The 26680-nt window shown below is 38.6% G+C and overlaps 1 protein-coding gene across 1 annotated transcript in view; it reads right to left on the bottom strand.

Annotated features, from left to right (window-relative positions):
• asic1b (acid-sensing (proton-gated) ion channel 1b) overlaps nt 1-24267 on the bottom strand; it is a 369979-nt gene extending 345712 nt beyond the window's left edge. The window contains exon 1 of the mRNA XM_033966986.2: nt 23188-24267. Within this exon, the coding sequence (XP_033822877.1) occupies nt 23188-23549 (362 nt within the window). The 5' untranslated portion in view covers nt 23550-24267. The remainder of the gene's footprint in view (nt 1-23187) is intronic.
• Between the last annotated feature and the right edge of the window lie 2413 nt (nt 24268-26680).

Consider the following 26680-nt stretch of genomic DNA (forward strand, 5'->3'; position numbering starts at 1 on the left):
AGTGATTGTAAAGAGATTTATTGAATTATGCTGTTAAGTTAGTCATTTTGTCTACTGGAGTTCTCAAAGTGTGGTATGCAACTGGTGCTATGTGGGATTCTGGAGTGACTATTTTTGTTTTGCTGTGTTTTGGGCTTTTCTTACAATGTTGATTTAGACCCACACTGCATTCACACTCATAGTTGTCCGGTCTTGAGGTACAGTACATCTGGTTTGGTCCTTTGGTCCAAGTGGGACTTAACCTGAAAGGAAACTTGGTCTAGAACGAGTCTAACATTAGGGCTAAAACTGGCTCCATTTAGAACCAAAGCCTAAATATATGTATGTTTAGGTGACAAAAGAATTTGATGCTAAAGACACAATTCACTTTTTCCAAATCGCAGCTTGTTTGTAGTGTGCTGTACTGCGGTGGCCCTCTGCTTTGGATTGGATTTTCCTGATGCATAAAATTACCAACCAGGTCGGTGGGTGAGATGCCACCCACCTCATTTCAGCCGTACCAGATCTAATCATCCATACAAGTGTCGAACCATAAAACCCAACACGAACTAGTATTAAAACTGTCCCATAATGCAACTTGAACACCTTTAAAGAGGGGGTATCATGCAAAATGTTTTGTTTTTTTTAAGGTTTTATATGTCATCCATGCGTCTTTCACTTAATTTAGCGATCTAGCAGTAAGATTCTGTCCAATGCTCAACGTATGTCATCCATGCACCCATATGACAATTCTACATAAATATACAAAAGCATGATATAAAACTGTACACAGCCACTTGACAAACTTGATGCGATGTGCAGTAGTTTCATTAGCAGGATGCACACGGATTGTGTTGTGACAGCGCTCTGAAGGAGGATTGTCTTAGCGCGGAGAGCAAACAGGGGAGTTTCAGAGCGTCAAAAGTGAAACAAGTTAATACACTGTTTTCGGCAAATATAGCATTTTAAAAACAATAAAAGGTAACATGGTGATCGAAATATGTTATGTGTTAGCAATCAGTGTAGTAAAATACCCGGTCTTTACAGATCTGGCAGAACTATAACATCATCCTTTCATTGAACAAGTTACTCCTGCAGCCCTTACAGATTGCTAAACACGGAGGACAAATCGACCACAAGTCCACCTTATGTCGCCTGAATGTGAAAACTCTGAGAATCACAGGTGTAGCCAATGGTTACAACGAGATATCACTTTTATCCAATTCTCAAAATGAATGCAAATTTGAGCGCACAAGAATATATACGCCTCCTTTCCAATTGTAATAATCTTGGATGGCTCGATTTACATTTGCAAACATGAAAAATTATCTCCGGTCTGAAGCCACTGCTCCTCCTTTCTCCATAAATCTCATAATTCCGGACGACTTTCTGCCTGCTGACAGCTAGTCCTTACCAATATATGGGCGCTATTTCAAACTATAATTGGTGTTAAATCTTAATGGGAATTTTTCTGTACTTTTTCACAAGGTCAGTGCCAGTGAACAAGATGGTGTCCCCCAGTGGTAAGAATAATGTTAGAAGACCCATGAATAATAAATGAATCATTGCATTAATTCCATTGTGAGGAGAGAGTTAATATGCAACTGGTCTTACGTTTCAGTGGACAGGGAATATATGGTAGGAACTTTTGCTAGCGTATTGGTTACACATAGATATATTCTTTATGAAATGTTATCTGAAGTTGCAATGGTTGCGTCTTGTTTTGCACAGAGATGAGAAAGGAGACTCATCACGTAGTACTTGCGTGACACAGACGGCTTTTATTATTCCTATAAGAGTTATATGATTTTTTTCGTGGCTGTTGAGTAAAATGTGAGCCAACAAATTGTAATGGAAGAATGTTGAACAAAAGCAAGATCATTTGTTACGTTTAAAAACCAGCTGCACTAGAACTGAAATAGGAAAAAAAAAAAGATTTCGGTTCATTTGCTTCTCAAAAATTGAATATATTTCAAGGACATGCAAAACCGGATGCATAATCTGGTGATGAACATTTAAAATCACACCTAGACCTGTTTTTAATGTTTTAAATGGACCTGTGTATTTATTTGTAGGGTTGAAATTATTAATCGAGTAAATTGAGGAATTCGATAACTAAAAAGCTTTGATTGCTCTTTTATTGCGTCAATGGTTCATTTAATTACTGTAATTAGCTAAAACCATGTGAAACTGGAGGACAGAGAGCACACGGAACCATGAATATGAAAAACAAACCAGTTCAACAAACCAGCAAAGACATGGAGGCTAAAGTAAATGGCACATGGAGCTAGTGCTACAAAATGACTGTACCTCAGTGCTGCAGACAGAGCTCAAAGCACAACACAGCAGGATAAACACACGCAGATGTTTAACTCTTATCTGAGCTGAAGTGATGGGACATAAAACTTTATTTTCTATTAAATTAATTCATAGAAACTGTAACTGCAATTCACATTTAAAGAGGACTGTTTACAATACGGTCTGTTAACAAGTACATTGGTAATAAAGACTCGAGGGACATTTTGATCTGGCATATAACAGAAGTGCATTGTTTCTGTTTCGGGGACATACTGATGTGCAACTAAGAATAAATGTGTTAATTCAAGCAGAAAAACTTACTTACTTGATTGAATTATGAACTATAATAAAAAAAAGAAAATCCCCTTATATTAGAGGCTATTTAATGAAAGGTAAAAATTTTAAAGATTACTCGATTATTCACAATAAATAATCGATAGGTTACTAAAATAATTGATACCTGCAGCCATAGTTACTTTTTTGTTTGTATTTTTCTATATTCGGTCCATGAACTTCATTACAAATGCAATATGATTTTTTTATTCTAAAATATTCACTTTAAACTAATTTGTTAATTTATGTAATTCTGTACAGCACAACACAAGTAGCTGGACAGATTTAACTGGTACTATACACACGTTAAGGCTGTGAATATAATCACGTTTCAACCACAATTAAAATGATTGCACCGTTCAATTGCAAAAAAGTTTGTTACGTGTAATAAAAAACAGAAGCACTTGTCTAATCTACAGTGGCTTTAATCACAATACTTACTGTAGATTTTTGTAGTTTTCTCCATTTTTTTCATGAATAAGACAACGCCACAGCAGTTCAATGTTTAAAGTGTATGTGCTTGTGAAGCCTCCGAAGGAGTGAGAAAAATATAACAACAACATCCAGTGTTTTATACAGCTCAAAGGGTCTGACAGCTCACTGTACATCAGTCCTTCCCCCTCCATTTGTGTCAAAGAACAAGACAATATAGTCTACTTTCTCTTTCCTTTTAAAACTGTTTCACCACATGTTTTTGAGGACATTTCATTCTTTCCCTTTATCAAAGCTTGGGCCATTCTTGTAAATAGATTATAAAAAGAATATACTCCATCTGATTATTTTAGGGTGTGCCCACACTAGTCCAATCCAGCCATCTTAAAGTACAGTTACCCCTAAAAGTGCGGTGCATTTTTTCAGGGTGAGTGCAATCGAACCATACTCAGGCACAGCACGTTTTGAACTTTGGACTTTTGAACTTTTTACTGATTACTGAACATGATTTTACTTGAATTCAATACTTAAATTTCATCACATGTCATAGGGCTGTAAGTCACTAACATCCACTAAACCTACTTCAACTAACAGAAAGAATTATTGTTAAGCAACTACATGAGAAAAAGTGATAGAAGCGATAATGTCTCAGCTGGTCTTATTGAAGGTTGGCAGACACATGCACACATGCATGCAAACACACACACCACATTCATACCAGACAATGTGAGTGAAGTGCCTTTCCTAAGGACACAGTGACTGCTGCCTCACTGTGGCACCTGGTATTTCCAGAGGTCTCTCCTCCAAGAACTAACCAGGCCCAGCCCTGCTTAGCTTCTGAGATGTGCAGAGGTCAGTTTTTGATTTGAGATTCGGCCACATTGTGGCTTTGTGCAAGACACACATTGCACAGCCAGTATCTAAAGGGTGTTATTTAAGGCAAAATGCATTTGTGTTATTAAATCTGGTGAACAAAATACCAAAACATGTGTACTTCTTCATGCTTTTATAGTGTAATAACAATTATATTATTGTGTTCCTTGTACATGTATCATACACTGCCCTATACTTGCTCTTACTCACGGCTCTGTGATAGGCTAGTCTAGACTTCACAAATCAATAGTGAAACATTTAAAGGTATGGCCCTGTGCCTGACATTTAAAGCGACTAAAAATAGCCCACAATTGGTTACACAACAGCACTGCTACATCTGGGAGTTAAAAGCTGTGCGTTTAACATGGAGAGACCTTATTTCTACATTGTCATGCCTTATTCTAATTGGGACGACGCAGCGTGTTGTTGCTTTCGAACTTAATTGAATTGTGTATCTTCTAAGCAACACAAGCTGCCAGGAGAGCACTTACTAAGGTCCCAGAGTCTTAGAGGTTTTAGCGGAGCAGCATACAATCGCAATAATACAGAGCAGATTTTTAATATTGGCCCTCCATTGCTCCCTAAAGCAATCACAGACAGCTCACGACGCACGGAGGGGGGAGGCCAAATTGGATTAGGGGCCACAAGCACTTTAATTTTCCTCACAGAGACGCAAGAAGAGAGAGCATTTTGAGAAGTTTGCATCCTCAACAAAAAGGTTAGGAAATACACAAATTGTCATTGTCACTAGAAAGAGGTTTACAGTGCTCAAATTAAAGGGAAATCAAAGGTGGACTGTGCAACTTTTCTCAAGGAGCGCCAACCACCTCCTTGTCACCATGGAGATGTTATTACTTTGTGTTGAGCGTTTCACAGTATGAATTGTTATCTCTCCATTCATATCTGTGGAAAGCGCATGTTTTAAAGATATAAACCCCCCTGGTTAAAGGAATGCATGTTGGATAATTTTCTTGGAAACATTGTCTGGAACGTTTCCAAGAATATTACCCAACAAACTTATCCAAACAGCCTCTTTTCCACCGGCACGGTTCGCTTGGGGCCACCTTGGCACAGGCCAGTTAGGAGGCGGCACCCCCACCCGGGGAGCATTTCCATTACAATCGGCTCAGGCGGCTTTGTGTTTGACACAGCACAGGTCTAGCAAGACACACCCAACAGCGAGATGTAGGATTGTGCCACCACGAGGCGCTGGACAGCTAAAGGAGCATCAGTGATCGACAGCGGCACAAAAATGAGCAGTGACAAAGAGTTTAAGCTAATCATGTTTCTGTTCATGAACCTGCAAAAACAGAAGATGTAACAACAAAGATGGCTGCAAACGTACAAAATGCCCCCCGCCCCCTCCTCAACGAGTCCCAGACCACCTTGGAAAGTACCTCCCTGTACATCTTCATGGTACTGGAGCCCTCACCAGAAAAGGTACATAGTGCATCTTTAAAGGGGATGTAGCCAATTTTGTCATGCAATAAAGAAAAAACACTTTTGACCAATTGCACATATATTGTAAAAGCAAATCTTAGGGGCAGAATGAGACCTGTCTGCATCTAACTATAAAGTGTTTTATCATCTGCAAACCAGGAAGTGCTCTGTTAGCATGGCAGGTGTTTTTAGCATTACCGTGCTCCAGTCTCTGACAATTGCAAATGCATATGCTTTATAAATTCATTGTGCTGAATAATTAGGGTGATAAGAAGGTAAATAATGTATAAACCTGCACAAAACATCTTGAAATTGTGGCATCATAAAATTAAATGGAAGCTAATTGTATTTAAAAATAACACATTAATTGTTTATGCTTCAGCCTTGAAAACATGTGATCTCAATTATTCCTTATTACACCCATTTGATAACGGCTTTTTAATTACGCTGCACCTGTGATAGTTATTACGGTACTTTGGACAGAGGCAGACAGCAAAGAGATGAGAGCAATTAAAGCTAAAAGTGAAAATCTGCTCCCTTGCACTTTTAACCAAGATGAACAACATAGTCAGGACATTTTATGCTCCTAAAAGGCATATTCGCTAACTCAGGTACATGTGGTGAAATTGTTATAAGCACAAGTTTTGCCTGAGTGACTCCCCAAAGCTGATGTAACAGTTTGGACTAACACACCTAAAATAAACACTTTTTTAGAAAACAACCTTTCTTCTCTTAATTATCCCATAATCGCCTCTGCAGCATAATAAAAATAAAACAAAGCAATTAACTGTTAATGTTACACCCAGCCAAGTGTGACTACATTTAGAACAAAGACAAATAGAAAAAAGAAACATCCACTGCGTTAAGGTGGAATTAGGTAAATAAAATGGGGCCGTGGACTGGCTAGTATGTTTTTACTGCATTATAATCATGCATAAGCTTTTTAAATACCTTTATATATTCACACACACACACACACACACAAAAAAAAAAAACAAAAAAAAACATTAATTAGTGTCTGGACTCTCTGCAGGCAAGAAAAAATAAAAGATAGATTTTTATAGTGAAAAATTGAAAGGAGTAAATCACTTTCCACTGCTTGTTATAATGAAATGTCACTAAGAGGGGGCGGTGCTTCTCAGTTCTGATAAATATGGTGTTTTACAATAAAAAGACCAAAAACCTGAGAAAAAAAGCATGTCTTCTTTCAGGATTGCCACAGGACGCACTGTTAAAGAGTATTTCAGAGTCCAAATTAGCACAATATAAATCAAAAGCATGATAATTACTGTCTAAATCATCGTCATAATCAACATAAAAAGTGGTAGTTAATTTCTGTCAGTATTTCCCAACCTTAATCACATGTTATTATCCTTTCGGTTGTTCCAATGTTCTCTCTCGGTCTGTGTTAGTTTCCATGGTTTCCTTCATCACCCTAAAACATGCATGCACCCGGAGCTAGTCCTTGATCCGAGCTAAGGATCTGGAGAAGAATCCCTGAGAATATTATTGGTTGCCCAGTGTCATTAAAAAGGGGTTGAGTTACTGGAAGGAAAATAAATTCTGTATGCAGGTCCTGTTAAAAATTGCAGTCAGATTTTATGTCCTAAATATCAAAAACTTAAACTAACCTCTGCAAAAACAACGTCCATGTTCATGTCTTTTTGGGACACTTTCTTCACCTGAAATTAAAGTTGGGGCATTCATTGTTGTCGTCTGATAACTTGTGCTAACTTTTACATTTTAAATCAACACTCATCACACTCGCATACCAATGAACTTCAACCCAATGATTCATTTTAAGCCTACGAAAGCTTTAAGCACTTTTTATCTCAACCTTAGCCTTCCAATTACTTTGTTTTCCCTGGTCGTCTCTTATCGCTCCATACTTTTTCTAATTCGGGAAGGCTGTCACGCACAAACAACAATTGTGACTTCTTCTTCTTCTACTACTGTTTGTGTGCAGATTTATGGTTTGTGTCCTCTAACAGCGATCGCAAAGGCAGGGGGGAGGAAGAGCGAAGGAGATGGAGAGAGCGTTAATCAGAGCAACCACTGCGTAGCTTAACAAACAGTGCTAATTACAAAAGGATAGAGACAGCCGGCTTACCAGACACAAGTTAATTGCCTCTCTGTATTCGCCCCTCAGACTAAACTCAGCAAAGTCAAAGGGAGCACGGATAAGTCATTTCTGTTGGTTTATCGTCAAGTCTTCGTTCAAGTCTTTACATAAGGATTGGAGCACTTCCAGATTCTTGACTTGTTTGTATTCAAATTAGCTTACATGCAGGAAATCTCCTCAAATGTCAATCAAGTGAAGTCAGTGTGACATTATAAGTATTAATAATCCGTGGGACAATAGTAAGTTTTCTTAAGCCTGTCATGGTAATAGATTTTCAAGTGAGATATATTGCTGAAGAAAATATAGACGATAAACGGTAATATTGAAAGAAATTTATCTGCTACAGCTCAAAGTTAATCGCAAAACAAACAATAATAATAATTCTGGATAGTACAAAGGGAAAGTCCCAAAGATAAATGCTGACTCCTAAAAAATTATTGTTCCATCTAACATATAATGAATATTCTACCTTCAAGGCACTGAAAGCGCTTTGCATCAAGGGACCATTCACCCATTTGCCCATCAGTGTACACAGACACTCGGGGCAAAGTGGGTTAAGTGTCTTGCCCAAGGACACCTGACCGCTCTACCAGTGATGTTTATGTTGAAAGCGGGTTTCAAACTGCTACCTTCAGATCAGTGGACAAACACTCTCCTGACAGGCCTACTTTTCTTTGAGACTTTTTGAGGCAAAAATAAAGAACAGCTATCACAATGTGTGACGTATCCTCTGCATATCCCAGTCATAAGCAAACATAAGCACCGTGGGGTAAGGTACAAATGGTTAGGTGCGATACTATGCGATAAGCTTTTTGAGACTCATATTATGCATCTGTATCCATCTTTCACAACAGCTTTACTAACATAACAACAAATACCAAAAGTACCCACAAAAGAAGAAGAATTGAACAGAATTGTTTAGGATGTATGTTGCAAGACTGTTTGCACAATAGCATCATTTCAGGGAATTTTTCTGGATATAACATATGAGTGGTGGCATTACTTTGACATAAAAAAATACTTTGCTGTCTGCAAATGTTCACCATCTTCTAACACTTGGAGTATTCTTATATAGAGTCGACCTTCAGCCACTGTGATCTTTGTGTTGAGAGTGAACAGCTGTGCGCTGTTGCTCGCTGACTGATTTGTGACATTCTACTGGTTCATGGCCATGGTGTTTGCAGGAAAAAATGACCAGATAAAAGTGTGAATTTCAGATTCAGATTCAACTTTATTTTCACTGCAAAGTACAGGGCACTGAAATGGAGTTTTTGCATCTGACCAGTGTGCAGTCAAGCAAGTACTTGATAAAAACATACACATTTACATATAACAGAATATGAGCACACTGTCGTTCATTACATTTACATTACTTAAGTGCATATTAAATCAGAATCAGAATCAGAATCAGAAGACTTTTATTGCCATAGTCTGTGAACACAGTTCACAAACTAGGAACTTGATACGGTGAAAAAGTGCAACATAAACACACTGAATAAATACAAATACAAATACAAATAAGGGCATGCACAAAGTTAAAAAGATATGCTTAAAAAAATCAAATGAAATACTTAAAGTGCACATATTTAAAGTACACGTAAAGGAGTGTGACAGGCCTTACAGGAGAACCAGCAGACTAAGGAACAGTTTCTCTCCCAGGGCTACCATAAGGTAGGACGGTGAATAGTCTGTGGGCAGAGTGAAAGGATTCCCTCCCGATGTTGCGTGCCCTGCGCAAAGAGCGTTGTCGTAATAATGCGCTGGGCAGTTTTCACCACCCGCTGTAATGATCTGCGCTCCGCCACAGTGCAGTTCCCAAACCAGGTTGATACAATTGGACAATATTCTGTCTGTTGCAAAGCTATAGAAATGCACCAGGATGGCAGAGGACACATCGTTCTTGTTCAGGGTGCTCAAAAACAAGAGGCACTGATGCGCCTTTCTGACCAGTGGTCCGGGACAGGTCCTCTTCAGTTCTATGTGCAGAGGAATTTAAAGCTGGAGACTTGCTCGACAGGCATCTCACTGATGTGTGTAGGGCTGTGAGCTCTTCCTCCCCTCCTGAAGTCCACGATGAGCTCCTTGTTCTGTTCAAAAGCAGGTTGTTAACAGTGCACCATGCAGCCAGGTGCTGAATCTACTTTCTAAAGACAGTGTCATTGTTGTTGTGGATGACACCGATTACAGTGGTGTTACCTGCAAATTTAATAATAGAGTTGGAGTCAGACACTAGTTTGCAGTTGTGGGTGAAGAGGGAGTACAGGAAGGGGCTGAGAACACAACCCTGTGGAACTCTGGTATTTATACCAGTGGCGGAGCACCGTTTATTTAGTTTATTAATTAACTTAGAAGGAATGACAGTGTTGAATGCTGAACAATATTCTTGCATATGTATTGAATTTTGTGAAATGTGCAAGAATCTCGAGTGGCAACAAACCGGGTCTCAGTGAGTAAAATGTATTCTACTTATATGTTGAATTCTGTGTCCTCCCTTGATGAAGACCTATGTTTTCACAAAAGAAAGCAGATATAGACGTTACTATGACAAATAAGGCCTGGACAACCGTAATGTGTTTCTTAATATTTTCTATATAGAGAATTTCAGTCTGGTTCTGCTTTGTTTGAAAGCAATTTCTAGACAGGAAAACAGTGCAGAGTAAACCACTTAAAGGAATGAGTTACCTTTTCAGCTAATTATTTCCAAATTCAGGTGCATAGAAAAAAGCAAAAAAAAAGCTTTTATAGATGCCAGTTGCTTTGTTCTTATCCATTAAAAACCGCAGTACAGAGAAAAAAGCCGATCTAACGCAGCAGTGACTTTTAATATTTTGATAAAAAATCAGACACTTTGTGATTGGTCTGGCAACAATTCAAGTCTACATGAAATACCAGATGATATGTTATGAAAACACCCGAGTTAATGAGTTCGACTTTAGCTTTATTCAACTAGCATCAGAGGTTGGTAGTACATTGTTACTTTTGCTTGTACATGTACTTTTCTAGCAGGATACTTTTACTCCTACTTGAGGAATATTTTCATTGAAGTAACATTACACTGACTTGAGTAAAAGTTCCAGATACTCTCCCTACTACGAGTCTAGAAGTGACAAAAGCTTTATGTTTTAAATTATTTGAACATTTGAGCTTCTTTCAACGCTCCTTCAGATATGACTTAGTTTTTCTCATTTCTTTGTTTATACTTCTTCAGATTTTGTGCATTGTTGCTGTTGTTACTCTTGCTTGAGTAGTACTTTTCCTAAATATTTTTTACTCTTATTTGAGTGATTTCTTAGCCCACTACTTTGTACTTCTACTCGAGTAATGCTATACTAGAGTAATGCTATACTATTACTTGAGAGCAATTTTTGGCTACTCTACCCACCAGCATACTCAGATTTAGATTAAACTTTGTCATTGCATGTGTACAAGTACAGTCCAACAAAATGCAGTTTTAGCATCTACCCAGTGTGCAATCACGCAAGTACTAGCAAAACATTTACATAGCGAGACACTGGGCCTCACGATGCGCTCGAGCCGCCATCATTCAGTGCTTACTCGTTGCTATTGCAAAGTATTGCATCAAAAATAAATACAATGTGATTAATTTCAGAGTACAGACCAATGACTTCACTAAACTCTAAAAAACATATGACTCAACCTTTATCTCAATGTTTTTCTCATTAGTTATACGTTCCTCTTGCCTACGCCGCCTTGCTGTAGGGAGTCAAGGTTAGCATACACACAGCTATAGCCTGACAATCTATCATCTTATCCAGAAATCATTTAAATGTGATATTTTACTTTGACGTTTGCTCAATTTTTTGCTCAGCTCAAACTCTTCCGAACTCGTCCTCTCTCCTCCTGCTTTGGCTCCACCTGTTTGTGCAGACGATTTTTAGAGTATGATTCATGTGACGTGGGAACAGCTATCAGGCAAATGTCAAGTACTGTTAATCTGATTTCACACCGTGTTTTATTCTCGAACATCTGTCATCCAAAATCAAGAAAAACTTTCAAAATGCAGCAAACCTTCTTCTACAGGTATTTTTGTGAAACTCAGAAAACTGTTTATCCTGCCCGTAAGACTTTTAACGATGCTTACAGCCTGTCATATAAAATACTAAAGATATAGAAAGGGACATTTTGTTTACATTTTTATTTTTATTTTTTTTAATTTAATAGTAATGTCACAAAACACACAATTACTTGAGTTAAATCAGGAGTAGTAGTTAGCAGTAGCCGTAGCTGCCCTGGGGCTGACTGACAGAAAAGTGGCTGCCTCTTAATCCACCACGAAACACATTCAAAACGGTTAGTGTAAGTGAAGTGTCTTGCCCGAGGACACAAAGAAAGTAAAACTAGAGCGAGACTGTTTCTTTTAATTACCACTTTTGATAATCTGCCCACTGCAGAGCTGCACTTTTTGAGACAGTTTGACCCAGTTGTGTGTAGCTCCACTAGTTTCTTGTTATAATTCAACTGCATTGATTAATGTTAAGTCGATGCATGTTATTTTTGTTGTAGGGAAGATTGTTCTTCTCCTTGGGCTGGTCCTTCAGTACAGATGGAGCAGAGTGTCAGGAGTAAAGGGCCTCATAGAGCAGCACCGCAGGAAGCACCTCCATATTTGGAATTAACCTATTGTTCATGTGGTGATGTGGGACGATTGGGGACAGTGGGAGAACATGCAAACTCCACAGAGAAAGACCTAATCATCTTCTTCTTCTTGATGTTCTTCACTATCATCATCTTCATCATCATCTTCTTTGTCATCATCATCTTCTTCATCATCTTTATTTTCATCATCATCTTCTTCGTCTTCATCATCTTCTTTATTTTCACCATCATCTTCATCTTTATTTTCACCATCATATTCTTTATTTTCATCATCATCTTCTTCGTCATCTTTATTTTCACCATCATCTTCTTCTTCATCATCATCTTCTTCGTCATCATCATCTTCTTAGTCATCATCATCTTCGTCGTCATCATCTTTATTTTCATCATCATCATCATCTTCTTTGTCATCGTCATCATCTTCATCTTCTTTATCATCTTCATCATCATCTTTGTCATCCTCTTCTTCATCATCATCTTGTTCATTTTCCTCTTCATCATTATTTTCTTCTTCTCATCCTCCTCCTTCTTAAAAATACTGTATTACTTTTTATTTAAAAGTACATTATCCTGACAGTTATATTCAGATAAAAGTCCGTGATAAATGCCCTAAAAACGTGCTTGTGAATCTCTTGGTTGAGGTTCAAGTATTATAAAATGTGAAAGACCTGGTCAAGCACATAAATGCAGTTCTTCAGTCGATATAACAACCCTCTTAAATAGTTTTCATTATAGATACAATTTTACATAAATCCAAAAAAAACAATTGCACTATCCCTTTTTCGATATCTCCTACGTCTCAGTTTTTCTGTGAGGGAAGAGTGCACATCCCATCCTCTAACAGCTGACAGGATCACAATATTGCCCATGTTATTTACTTCACCTGCCAATGGACGCAATGTATAGTTACAATATTACTCCACAGCCCTGGTCCCAGCTATACCATATCCAGAAAATGTCACTTGGAGACATTTCTCATATAGACTGAGTTGTATGGAAGCAGCATTGAAAACAAAGGCCAATACAACAGCCCCCAGCCACAGTCTATGAGCTGTCATGGAGAAGCATACAGAGCAGTCACAGCCCGATAGTACATGCTCTGGAAATGAGACATTGAATTTATGCCATTCTAATTTGTTCCACCGAGAGTATCTTTAAGTGTACGCTAAGCTCTAGATCAATATGCTAAAAATACACTAGACGAGGAACATGGACTCAAAGCTGTTGTATTGTTAATAGTATGGAATGGATACAGTCAAACTATTTACTGCTGTAATACATTTTACAGATGCTGTACCTGATTTTTTGCTCTCTTAACCTCCTGAGACCTGGCATCCTCATATGGGGACAACACATTTTGGGTTGTCTAGGCCACAATGCAAATTTTTTAGAAGAAGAATAAAAGCAACAATGCAAATATATTTTGTGTGTGTGTGTGTGTGTGTGTGGGGGGGGGGGGGGGGGGTGTATGTGTATATGTATATATATATATATATATATTCAGTTTAGAATGTTTAGAATATTTAATTTTAATTTTTTAACTTTTTTTTTTTTACTCTTGGAAGTTCATACTGTTCCCAGAAATGGACTTGGGACAAGGATGTTGGGAAATGTTTTGATAAATGGGGCCCCACAGTGTTTTAGCCATAGACTGTCTGAAAAAGACTAAAGGAGGGGACTAAGGGGGTGTGACATCACCCAAAGCATTCAGGTCCAGTCAAATGAAGCTCATCGAGGCTAGAGGTTACAGGATGTTTACAGCATGTTATGAATTCTAGCAAGCATTTGCAAGTATCACTGCAACTAAAGGGCCAATCCGGATCAAGGTTGTTGAAGGTAACGCCCTTCCCACCCGCACAGCTGGTTTAGCAGGGAGCAGGCGCTTAGCAACACTGTCCATTAAACCTGTTAAGGTTCCTGATTCGTCTGTTATTAATTTTCATATCTTGAATTATGGACCCAATAGCGAAATAAAAATACCAGGAACATATAGAGCGGGTTAATGTGAACATTTTAAGGCCAAAATGATGAGCCTGAGAGCAGCAGTTACGGAGAGAGGGGTGGCACTTTTGCAATGTAAAGTGAATTGGAGCCAGAGTCAATGGAGCCGTAAGTGCACTCATGATCACTTCTTATTTGGAGCACGGCAGTTAGCCGGCTGTCTATGTCCAATTATATATATACAGTTTATGGTTTTGGCATCATGCCACAGCCAACAACTAGCATGCTAACAGCCCAGCAGCACTACTCCCTGGTTCACAGTCAGTAAAAATGCTTTATAATTATATCCAGAGAGCACACTCATTTTGATCCAAAGAGCACTTTATATATCAACTTTGTATGAAAAAAGTGTTATTGATAAAGTCTGATTGAGTAATTTCACAATGTACCAACACAAATTTAAGAAATTGTACTTTATTACAAACTAAAACGTTGTGAAGTCCCCTTAAAATATATTAAAGGGAAAAAGTGCTTACAATTTCACAGTTCAAGCATTTTAATAGCAAGTTAACAGTACCAGCCGGAAGAAGTGGTCAATTCCAAAAAATTTTAACTTGCGGCAGAGTAGTACCAGACTTAATAATGTGATATAATGTAATTTTAGTGGTAGTATTAGTGTGCAGCAAAAATGTTCTCTCTGCTCTACAGCTTAATCATGCAACACTTTTTGTACTACATCTACTGGCTTTCAAGGACTTCTTGTTCAAAATGGCATGCTTTGTATGAGTCCAAAATGATAAAATGTGATACAAGTGAAAGTGGAAATCAAAATGAGAAATCTGATGTCAGCTTTCAAAAGACTGATGAGTTCATCTGTCAGAGGACCATATGCCAGGTCTGAAAACAGGAGGCTCTATCATTCCTCTGGACTGGTACAAATGTAACTAAACTCACGTGGTATTTTTGTACAATATCAGCATTTCACCTGGTTTATTCTTTTAAAATGTAGTTTATTAAAAAAACAGTATTGTCTTTAAACTTTTAATGCACTTATACTCTTGCCATATGTTAAATAGAAGCCCAATTGCTGTCGGAGGAGTATCATTTGGAATTCAATGTGAGCTGTGTAAAAATAGGTTTATAGTTAATCTAGAGCGATAAGATGGTGCGCCAAGTATAACTATAGAGACAAGTAATTCATTCAATGGCATCTGATCATTTAATGTTAGCATTTGGGACTACAAACACTCAATCCCAGTACTTACTACAATTATAGCCGTCTGATTGAAAAAAGACAGTTTTTTTTTTTTTTTTACTTTTACACATATTGTGCAAAACATCATCTTAATCATTCAAAAAGCAATTAACTTTGTACAATTTCAAAACACTACATTTTGCAAATTTAAAAGTGCACTATGTAACTTTACTAGTCTGTCATGGAGTATATTTTATTTGCTTAGAATGCTCCACAGTCTGGCATTAACTTATCTATGTGAATGAAGACAAGCAGGTGACACCACAAGGCTAAGTTACAGGTGAGGTCTATGGAGAGTCAGGCCCACTTTCTGAGCAACCTTTTTGAGCAACCTAATTAAATGTAATAAAGTTCTACTGTAGAACATTCCAGGATAAGCAATAACATCTCAACGGAAGTAAGTAGATAGTGGGCATCCTACAAGAAAAGTTACATATCACACCTTTGTTAGAAAAATTCCATTTCTGTGCTGTATCTAGGGCACTTGCTGACAGCTCAGTTATCTGTTATCTTGGTCCTACAACATTAGAGGTATAATACTCCCTACAACAGAAACATAGCCAGACTGGACTCCACTACACTAGAAAGGACAACGCTATCACACATGTCTTGAAGGTTCATGTCTCCGGGTGCTGGGTCATGTACTGACAATACATGATGGGACAATAAACAATAATATCGTTTATCGTGATAAAAAGGGTCATTATTAATCGTTCGTGGGAGATTTTATATAATCGTGATAATCGCCAACAGAGATAATCGGCATTGTATCACCAGAATGTACAGGAAAAAAACTACTTATGCACAGGGGAGTTGACACGGGGTGGACAAAGGGGGCTGTTGTCCCGGGGTTTAGGGGCCCAGGATTGGACTTGGTCTTCTTATTAATTTGTATTAGAGGGGGGGGCCCATGTGAGACTTCTTGGCCCCGAAATTTCATTTGACGGCCCTGCTCATCTAAAATATTATCTGGTAGATCGTCGTTGCTTTCACTAATAACAAAGCACAATACTACAGCGGTTATTTAAAAATCAAACTTATTTATAACATTACAATTATTCATATCCATAACATTTTAGATTTGAATAATTATTGTGATATAATTGTTAATCGCACTTAATTTGACCATGATAACCGTGACACTACATTTCAATAAACTTCTCCTGCGGTAGAACTAGTGTCATGCCTCTTCTCGTAAACTCTCGGGCTACTACAATTTACTCTACAACAACCTTTAACATGAAATTTCACCATATACTTCCAACCTCTCCTTGTCCATTTTACCACAGATGCCTTAGAACGTTACAACACCACAGGAACACAACTATGCCAATAATAGATGAATTGAATGCAACATATTTTCAGTGCCACTTCAGATCTGTATCGTTTGTTTGCTTATGGTTACCTGGAGCGGTGTTCTGTGTTATGTGTGCCCCTAAAAGCTTTCTCCTGCTGAGCCTAAGTCCCCAAACACAGACAGGTGTGAAAATGCCACTCCGCTCCACTCTGACACATGCAGGGAGCCAAGCCTCTACGGCCATTCACAAACAATAGTGATTTCTGATGTACAAAGAGGTTAGTACAAGATGTTTTCAGGCCACACAGGATTAGTGCTGTCACAGTACTAATATTTCAAACTCAATTTCGATACTAAGGAATAAACTTGATACGCAATACCCATTCTGAAACTATGATGATAGTAAAAAGCACGGTTTATTTTTAATAGAATGGCATTGACATTTTCAACGTTAAATGGTAGTACTTTCTTTAATATTACCATGTGGCCTTGTATCTGTGTAATCCTTCAGTCGATTCATGTGAAGAAGTCTATGTGGTCTTATACTTTTTCTGATACAGCTCAAAATCATTGTAAAGCTACTGAGGAAAGGTTCATTTCTGTCTTGTGAGTGTGACTTTTTTAGTATCAATACCTGCTCAAGAGTATCTTGTTTCGATACTAGTTTTAGTATCAGTTAGTATCTGATTTTGAATACATTTGACAGCTCTACACTGGATAATAAAAGAGGATTTTGATGTGAGCACTTAAAAAAAAATCAAATAAACAGTGCTGGGACACTGTAGATATAAAAAAAATTAAAGCTTACAGGGTTGTAAGATTAATCACAATCGAATTGCAATTTGAATGGAGGCAATTAGCAAATCGCAAGGCTGCAATTTTTAAGCACCAGATTTTGCTCCACAAACAACAACAAAATATCCACTCTTATTCTGCATACAAACTGCTAACCCTGTAGTTTAGATCTGTACAAACGTGATAATTAAATGTGATTCTTGTATTAGTTTGTCAGTTCATAAGTCAGCTTATGTCAATTATTTTGGATACGTTTCAAATGTGAGCTTTGAACAGAACCCTATTATTAAAGCTAAACACAATTGCAATGCTTGTCAGAAAAATCACAATTCGATATAAACAGCACAGATGTCTGCAGAATCAACAAGCTAAGCGCTAAACTGAACAAAATTAAAATAAGTTATACATTTTGTTCTGGAAGTTACAGGGATATTCTAGGATGGGACGGTTTTCTGGTGCGCTAAAGTGAGAGAAACTAGCTTGCCTGGCAAACTTGATGGGGCTGGGATAGAACTGTCAACCTTCCAATAGCAAAGCAACCACTCTACCAGCTGACCAGGATTGCCTCTAGATCTGGACGAGATAGTGTCAATACGAGCAATCTGGTTCTTGTTTTATATGATAGGATATGTCATGCACGCTTGATCTGCGGGACTATAACACGAAAATATACAAAGAAAAGCAAAAATTGGGCTGATAAAGACACCCATATGACTCCAGTACAGCTTTGCTAAACAGAGCTCACGACAACTATTATTTTAACGCCTTATTACGGACGATTTACGATAGGTTATAACATGGAACTGCATGGAAGCAATGCCAAGTCTAATCTTCCATGGTCTAAACCGACACGACGTAGCCTGCTAGTTTTATGTTAACTGGAACAGATAGCGCTACTGTCAGCGAGACTTTTATTACATCAGATTTCCGCTAGTCTGGCAGCTTTATGGTTGACAATGCTTAGTATGTTTTAGTCGTTGCCATTATTCATTAGAGGGAAATGTATAATCCGATACAGGCTGTAGATTTGTTCTTAATAAACAGTCCATTTGTAACATGTACACGCAAATTATTACAGTGAGTGAGCGTTAAAGACTGTATGTAGTAGTCAACCAGAATATAACTATAGAAACATTTACTGTACATTCCCAGTTACAGTAAGCAGTATGGACAATCTTAATGGGTGTTATTACAACATTGTCTACAGAGGTTGATGTGATGGATCGCTGTGCTAGGCGCCTGCTAACCTATCCGACACACTGGTGAATCTAATGTTAAGAGAAGTATTAACACTAATACTTCTCTCAGACCTTTTTCCCTCTTTGGTAATTGGTTCATTCTGTCTTTAGTTTTAAACTTAGAATTAGCAATTAAAAGACATATCATTACACCATCGCATGACGATTCTGCAGAAAGTAACAGGTAGCTGTAAAGTAGCTGAAACATGTAAACCAGGCAAACAAACACTCCTGTCTGACAAAAAGAATCTCTAATTCCACCCCCTGTCGCATTTGGCCCCACTCACAATAGCTGGAGTCAATGTTGCTACGTTTCATAGCAACATTGACTCCAGCTATTTCACAATTTCCAGCACAATTTGCAGACATTCTCCATTCACTGAGGTGACATCATTGTGGTCACTTGTATAGCATCGCTGAAGTTTAACGTGGAACTTCTAAACTCTGCATATGGTGTTTTAATAGTATCATCTAGTGTTCCTAGTCCTTTTGGGCAATTTTTGAGCACACTACAGTACATATAGTTACAGCTTTGAGTTCAAAAATAGTCAAAAAGCGAGTGCGTGCAGCTTCCAGAGGCCACTGCAATTTGAAGTACTATGTGGTATAACATAGGACTTCCCCGATTACACCCAGGTGTTTTTGATTACAGGCTAATCATACTGTTCGTAATATTTTCTCCTTTCCCACTCTCTTCTTTAGTTCTCCAGTTACTGCCCAGTCTATTTGTAATGTAGTTGTGGGTGGAGTCTAGGTGCATATGTCAGGTTAGACTACCGGTAATCAAAAACATATTTAATTTTATTTATTTATTCATTTTTATTAGAAAAAAAACATGAAAACCTGCCCTATGCCCTTTAACAGTAACTAATACACTCCTACTGTAATCCCTTTATGTACTACATTACTTTATAAATAATTTCCTCTACATTTTGCTGCTGAGTAATGTGGATTTGACCTAGGTGTGCGTTGCATAGCTGTTGTGCTTTGTGGTGCAGTGGTCCAGTGATAGGTGTGTTCTAACAGATGGGCTTCTTCCCTCAGGCTAAACACTCCTCATTCAACAGCCTGAGCTACTGTTTCAGAGCCTGCTGTTCTCCTAACTGCAGTACATGGACCAGGAAATCTTCTGAATATGGTCACAGGAGGAATATTATAATGGATCCCACAACTTTTCAATGAAGTGTGTCTGGACATGCAAATATGAGTGCATATTTTTGGGGCATTTTTTCCAGTTACAGATGTAGATGTTAGGGTTGTCACAAATACTGAAAATCAAATACTAATAGATAAAACTAGAAGAGAAACTAGATAGTCATTTGTATCAGTACTAAAAGTCACATTCACAGGACAGAAATGAACCTGAATTGTTTTAAAATGATGGACCATGGACCACTATGGAACCTACCTGGACGACTGAGGGATTACACAGATATAAGGCCTTGTGGTAATATAAAAGTAGAAGAACTATGATTTAATGTTGAAAATTATATTCTATTGCGTAAATAAATGCTATATTATGATGATCTGTACATGCAAATATGAGTAATGTTTTGGGCTCTTTTCCCAGTTACATTTCTTAGATTTTAATGGAATACAGTTTTGCCAGAATACTCATTAATTTTGAATAGGAATAACGATAAATGGCATTCAAATTGAAATCTCACTTTGAATGGTCGCAATTCACAACTTGCAAAGGCTGAAATTATTTAAGAATAATAATGTCCTCTGCTGAGAACAAAATCTCCCTTTTGGGTTCCATTATGCACACATAAAACCTGAGGATCTTATTCTTCTGTTCTACCTGTCTGTGGTTAATATTTCAGTACTCACAGACATGTACATTAAACACTGTGAGCAAATCTGAATTATCTTTGCATCACAAGATAATTAGATACTGCTGAATGTAACACTGCATTTGTACAAAAACCTTAAGCAGGGGGTATTATGCAAAATCGACTTTTTGGAGCTTTCTACCATTTTAATGTTCCCTCATTAAAAACATGCCTGATTTGAACCCTCCCGATGGTTAGCAGTACAAGCCTGTCTAAAACTCGGCTCATAAGACTACGTCACCTCTGCTCCTGCGCGAAAATTTTAAATTAATAAATATAAACATACAAAAACATGATGCAAAACAACTACACTGTGCTACAACTTCACAAACCTGATGTGATGAGCAGATGTTTCACCAGCGAGATGCAAAACTGACTGTGCTGTGACAGTCCTCTGAAGGGGGAGTGGCTTAGCACAGAGAGCAAGGGGAGGGCGTCAAAAACAAAACTTAGTAAAATGAGTAAATCTAAATTGTAAACCTAGACCTCTGTATGTGTAAATAGTCAAATTAATCATCAGTGTTCGTTTCACTACAAATAATTACATGAAATCTCCATCAAAACTTTATTTGCCCATTTGTCTGTAAAGGATGCAACCAAGTTTGTTTGTTCTTCTTGTGTAACCAGCCCTGGGCCGAGACATGCATGGTTGGTTCGGCTGCAATGGTGAATCTAAACAGCTCCTGGCAGAAGAGTGGTCACTGTTAAAGATGCCCCACCCAGGCCTACAATTAAAAGAATGTTTAGACTAATCATATACTCACGGATTTTAGAAATTAGTAAGAAATAATAAAAGGTAGGGATGCATCGACCCAGCTTTTTCAGTTCCAATACAGATTTCAAGACTATAGCTTAAAGTATTTGCCGATACTCAATATCCACTGATACCAGATGCCAAAACAGCATTTACTTCCTTTAAATAAAAATAACAAAACGAAACTGATCGAAATGTGTTCTGTAGTTGTTATTTATCTCTCAAGTTACAACTGAACAGCTTTGGGTGAATAGTCATGGTAGTCTTATTATATACATTTAAAATAAATTATATAAGTGTCCAACCATTGTATCGGTTGAATCAATATTTAGAAGCTGATATCCAATCCAGCAAATTTCTCGGTATCGACACTGATATCGAATGCCAGTATGGAATCAGTGCAGCCTTTCACTTAAAAGGTCCCGTACACGCCTCTTTCTCATGTATTTGAACAAAATTTCTACAGCCTCAGAATGGATATATTTTATAAGCAGCTTTTGAGGTTAGCATGCTAGTTGTTGTTAACTTTACCACTATGGGAAAACTCCACTCTGGTCATGAAAAGCACTTATAAACTCATCACAGTGAATAATTAGCATGCTCAAAATGCATAAGGTAAGTGAGGAATAAGTTTGGACCACTACAACTGTTTAAAATGAACTAGTTCTACTTTCACATGTTAAGACAGTCAAAATTAGGTACAGTGTGTTTAACTTTGGTAACTTGTAAGATATAAGAACAGATGCCTTTCATTTAATCCAGTCAATTTTGTAAAATAGTTCTAAACACTAGTATTGTGTAAGATTTCCTGATATGTAATGTGAGCCTACTGGGCAGAAGAAGCAGGTTTTGTAATGTCTGATCCTAGCTAAATGCACTTTAGCAACAATTGTGAAAGAACTGGTCTCATTGTGACCATTTCTATTCTCATGTGCAACCGACAAACTACAACTACAAGCAGCATGCACATAACTTGTTTCTGTAGGGCTAACCTGTAGTTGTTCATACATGTGATGAGCCATAATGCCACGAAATCACCCCCATAAAGCAACAACTTAGATATGATGTTCATACTGCCCATGTCGGCAAAAACGTTCATTCCATCGAGTATTGTCATTTGACACACAATCGTCTGGTACAAAATATCTCATCTTGTACCAAATTACACACTAAAGGTGCACTAGTCTGTAACTTTTCTGATAGAGGATATGCTAACAGCTTGTTTCCATGGAGATGTTATTGGTTTTCCCTGGAATTATCCACAGTATGACATTAAAATTATCCATGAAGACAAGCAGGTGACACCATTAGGCCAAATTACAGGTCAGATCTGTGGAGAGGCCACCTGCTCACAGTAAGATTGCATGTTTAAGCAATAAAACACAATTTAATGATAATATATCGGGAGGGGGGGGGGGGGGGTCCACTGAAGAAATGTTACATAAGAGTGTCTATGTAACTTTCCTCTTCAACTTTTTGTCTCCGCTGAGATTTTATTCCTACGTTCCACAGTATGGCATTATACTTATCCATCTTGCCTTTATTGCATTACAGGTGTTTTTATTGTGAAAATTGCCTTAAAAACATGCATTCTAAATGTGAGCTGACTTGAAGATGTGCGACATGCCTCTACTTTGACAATGTTTAAATCCAGTTCTGTTGAGCTGTGCATATGACTGACATATAACTAAGGTTTTAATTCTGCTATACAAATAATCTTGCCTTGCCCAAATTTTGCCTCTCCACAGATCTGACCTGTCACTTGGCCTTTCTTGTGGCATCACCTACTTGTCTCCATGGAGATAGATAAGCTTAATGCCATGCTGTGAAACATTCCATGTAAAGTGATCACATCTCCATGGAGACATTTGGCAGTTGGCAGAACCTCCAGTAGAAAAGTTACACCTTTAAGCTCGTTGACCCTGGATCATTACAAACATTTAGGTTTGAGAGACCCATTCCCATGCACATCACTCACCTGCCGTTGAGCAAGGCCAGCAGCTCCCCGGCGTGGTACAGGTCGTTGCGCGTCACCCGGCTGAAGCGGAACGAGTTGAGGTTGCAGAAGGTGACGGCGGGGAACCGAATCAGAGCCGCGGCCACCTCGTCCAGCTTGGTCACGTGGGGGTACTGGAAGTAAAACTGCACGCGGTCCACGCACACCATGGCCAGCACCCCCAGTGAGCCCAGGAAGAATAATATCCACAGGGTTCGCTTGATGTACACCCGCTCGTACGTGAACATGTGCGAGATGCCGTGCAGCGTGGAACGGCTGGCGAAAACTTCAATCGGAGCCGGGCGCTTGTACTCCATCTCCTCCGCTTCTGCCTTGATATCCATGGCTGTGCGAAAATGAACTCTATTGAGAGATGAAGTGTGACAAACTACAGCTTTGCTCAAATAAAAGGGCTCCGCGAGTTCACGCCCTGCCTGGGTTTCTCATGCAGTCTGGGGAAAGAGGTTGCGTCACTGACAGCTGGCCAAAAACCAAAACATCCAGATCATTTTACAAGGAAACCAACCTCCAAAGCGCGCTCGTATCGTTTATTTTTTTTAAAAGGGGCGTCTATAAGGATGAATAAGCATGTGTTGTAGTAGGCAATACCTCAGCTGGGGTCACACATCCATAATAAATAGCCCGGCTTTGGAGCGCGCATGGACAGCTGCCAACGTTGTCCTCTCCTCCTCGCACTCTTCTGGTTATAATACCGAGTTGGTGTGCACGCTCCACGCTCCAAAAAATAACAAACTCGCACGTTGGGATCGCTTTTTTACCGATGTAGCAAAAGGACAGCACCGCGGATAGAGAAACAGTCTTATAGCTTACCCCTTGGTTTGTTCAGTTAAACCAAAAAGCGACGTTTTCTTCAAGCTGTCTCCCACATCGCTCTGCGCTCCTGAATTCTCGCGTAATTCCAACACGTGCAGAATGCCAAATAAGCCGCTGATTACTGGCGTATCGTTGAGAGATGCGTTGTTCGGGGGGTCCTGACTAGACTACAGCTGCAGCGCAAGCTTCTGTCACAGCCGCCTCTGCCTCGCATCCATCCCCTCTCTCTGTGCCTGCTGCCTCCACAACAATGCGGGCTAATTACAGCGCTTTCTTCTGGCTCCCCCCTTTAGCCTTTCTATACATACCAAGAGTGTAGGCGTATGGATAAGGCAGAAGGACACCAGCGCCTGGCCGTCTGCACTGGCTGCGGGTCCAGTGGGAATCACCTCTGTGTGGCGCGGACGTGTGGTGTGCGCGCGGATCAATTCAAGTCGCCCCAAGAGCTGTGATAGGACGCCATGTGTTAAGCACCGGGGTCCAAGGATACAGTCACCAACATAGGTTATAGTTGGGTGTGTTTAGCTGTCTGACCATATTTATTCTTCCTTGCATCAATCAGCAAATAGTATTAATGTAAATTGATAGGGAATAGAATAAAATAGCAACTTGTCTAAGGTTATATCAGATGGGCTTATATAGAGTAGGACATAGTCATTTTGTTGCTTTGGTATTACTGAAATGATTAGAAAAATGTGTTAAAGTTTAGCAAGAATTCTGAAACATAAGAGTATAGTTAAGTCACTATTACAAAAGAACATTTTCTAGCTAAATCACATGGCAAGAGCTCAGAGTAGAGTCGCTGCTCCTCCATGTCAAAAGGAGCCAGCTGAAGTGGCTCAGGCATCTGTTCAGGATGCCTCCTGGATGCCCGCCAAGGGAAGTGTTCCAGGCATGTCCCACCAGAAGACCCAGGACACACTGGAAGGGCTATGTCTCTTGGCTGACCTGGGAAGGCCTTGGGGTCTCACCGGAGGAGCTGGATGAGAAGTCTGAGAGTCTCTGCTTAGACAGCTGCCCCCGGGACCTGGCTCCGGATAAGAGGAAGAAAATGGATGGATAGATTTCCAAGCTTTCTTCTAGCTTCACAGCAAGACGGTCGCAGGTTCAAATTTCAGGTTAAACTTTCTGTGTGGAGTTCGCATATTCTCTCTGTGTCTGGGTGGGTTTCCTCTGGGCACTCCCACATGAACCTAAAAACATGTACGGCTAAGTTAGTCTTCCTGACCAAGACTAGCTCAAGATGTGGAGATGGGTAATCATGCACCTTACTGCTCCTGACAGGTGGCCCCAGTGTCATTGAAGGGTGGGGCAAATGCAGACAATAAATTCATTTTAAAACATTTATTTAGTTAGTTTTTGGTGAGACAGTGTACTTTAATAAACATATTAGGGAGTTTATAAACTTTTAGGGAGTCTAGGCTAATTCAGGTAGGCTCCCTAAAAGTTCAGAAGTTCATATAAAAGTCAATAAAGTAGCCTATCTTAACTTAACTTAACAGATTTCTAAGCCGTTAATGTACAGTGAGAGTAGAATAAAAATGGAAAATCAACACACTAAACAACAGATTCCAAATGTTGCTGCTGGCAGCAAAGAAAAAAACTAAAATGTTTATAAAATGTCTATATAAAAGTGGTGGAATGTAACAACATAAAAGTACCATACTGTGCTTAAGTATAAGTTTTAGGTATCTGTACATTTCTTAAGCAGAAAGTTTCTAAAGTGATTTTAAGATACTTTTTACTTTACTACATTTGAGAGCATGTCTGTAGTTTCTACTCTACACTACATTTTTGAACAGGACTGAAAACTAAAAATATTTTTTATTTATTGTCTGAGACCGGCTTGAAAGCTTGAGGGGTTTATTTTTAACACGTTCATAATTTGAGCAAACAAAAATATACAAATAAAATCAGCTAGTAAAATCTATTCAGTTTTATTTTGAACAAAATTCAGCACAAGTCTGTATCAAAATCAGTAGAGTTGCAATGTTTTTAAATCTCAAAATGTGTCCAAAATACTTTTACTTTTTAAGTCCATTTTTAAATGGGTACTAATATTTTACATAAGTTGACTTTTGATGTAATATTTTTACATTTATCCAATTTTTTTGTTTTTTGGCTTCAGCATTTGTACTTTTACTTAAGTAACAAAATTGATTACTTTTTCCACTGTTGTATATAAAGCATTTTGGAAATTTTACAAAAGCACTATTTTATAATGTCATGCAGTATACTTTTTCTGAATGGATGTAAACACAATAGAGTCTTATACAAATACTTGGTTAAGAGCTGGAGAGTATAGCTGCTAAGCAAAGTTCAACACCATCTGAAATCTGGAAACATCCTGTTTACATAATCCCAGTAATACACTTATACCAGGTGGTCATCTCAACCACTTAAGATTTGCGGTGAATAATTGATGATGTTTTATAGGTGACCAGAGATGTCCTTGAGGTCAGAGCCCCCTGAGGAGCTGGGAGGTGACTTTGTAAAACTGATACAGGAGCAGCCCTGGCTCTGAGAGGCACGTGACTAACCCTTTAAGCTGTTACACCTCAGCCTTCACATATATAGTGCTGACATATGTACTCCATAGAGGTGGAGTTCTCATACTACTACTATTACTATTAGTGTGGCT

The sequence above is a fragment of the Periophthalmus magnuspinnatus genome, chromosome 5, assembly GCF_009829125.3.
Source record: "Periophthalmus magnuspinnatus isolate fPerMag1 chromosome 5, fPerMag1.2.pri, whole genome shotgun sequence".
NCBI lineage: Eukaryota > Metazoa > Chordata > Actinopteri > Gobiiformes > Gobiidae > Periophthalmus > Periophthalmus magnuspinnatus.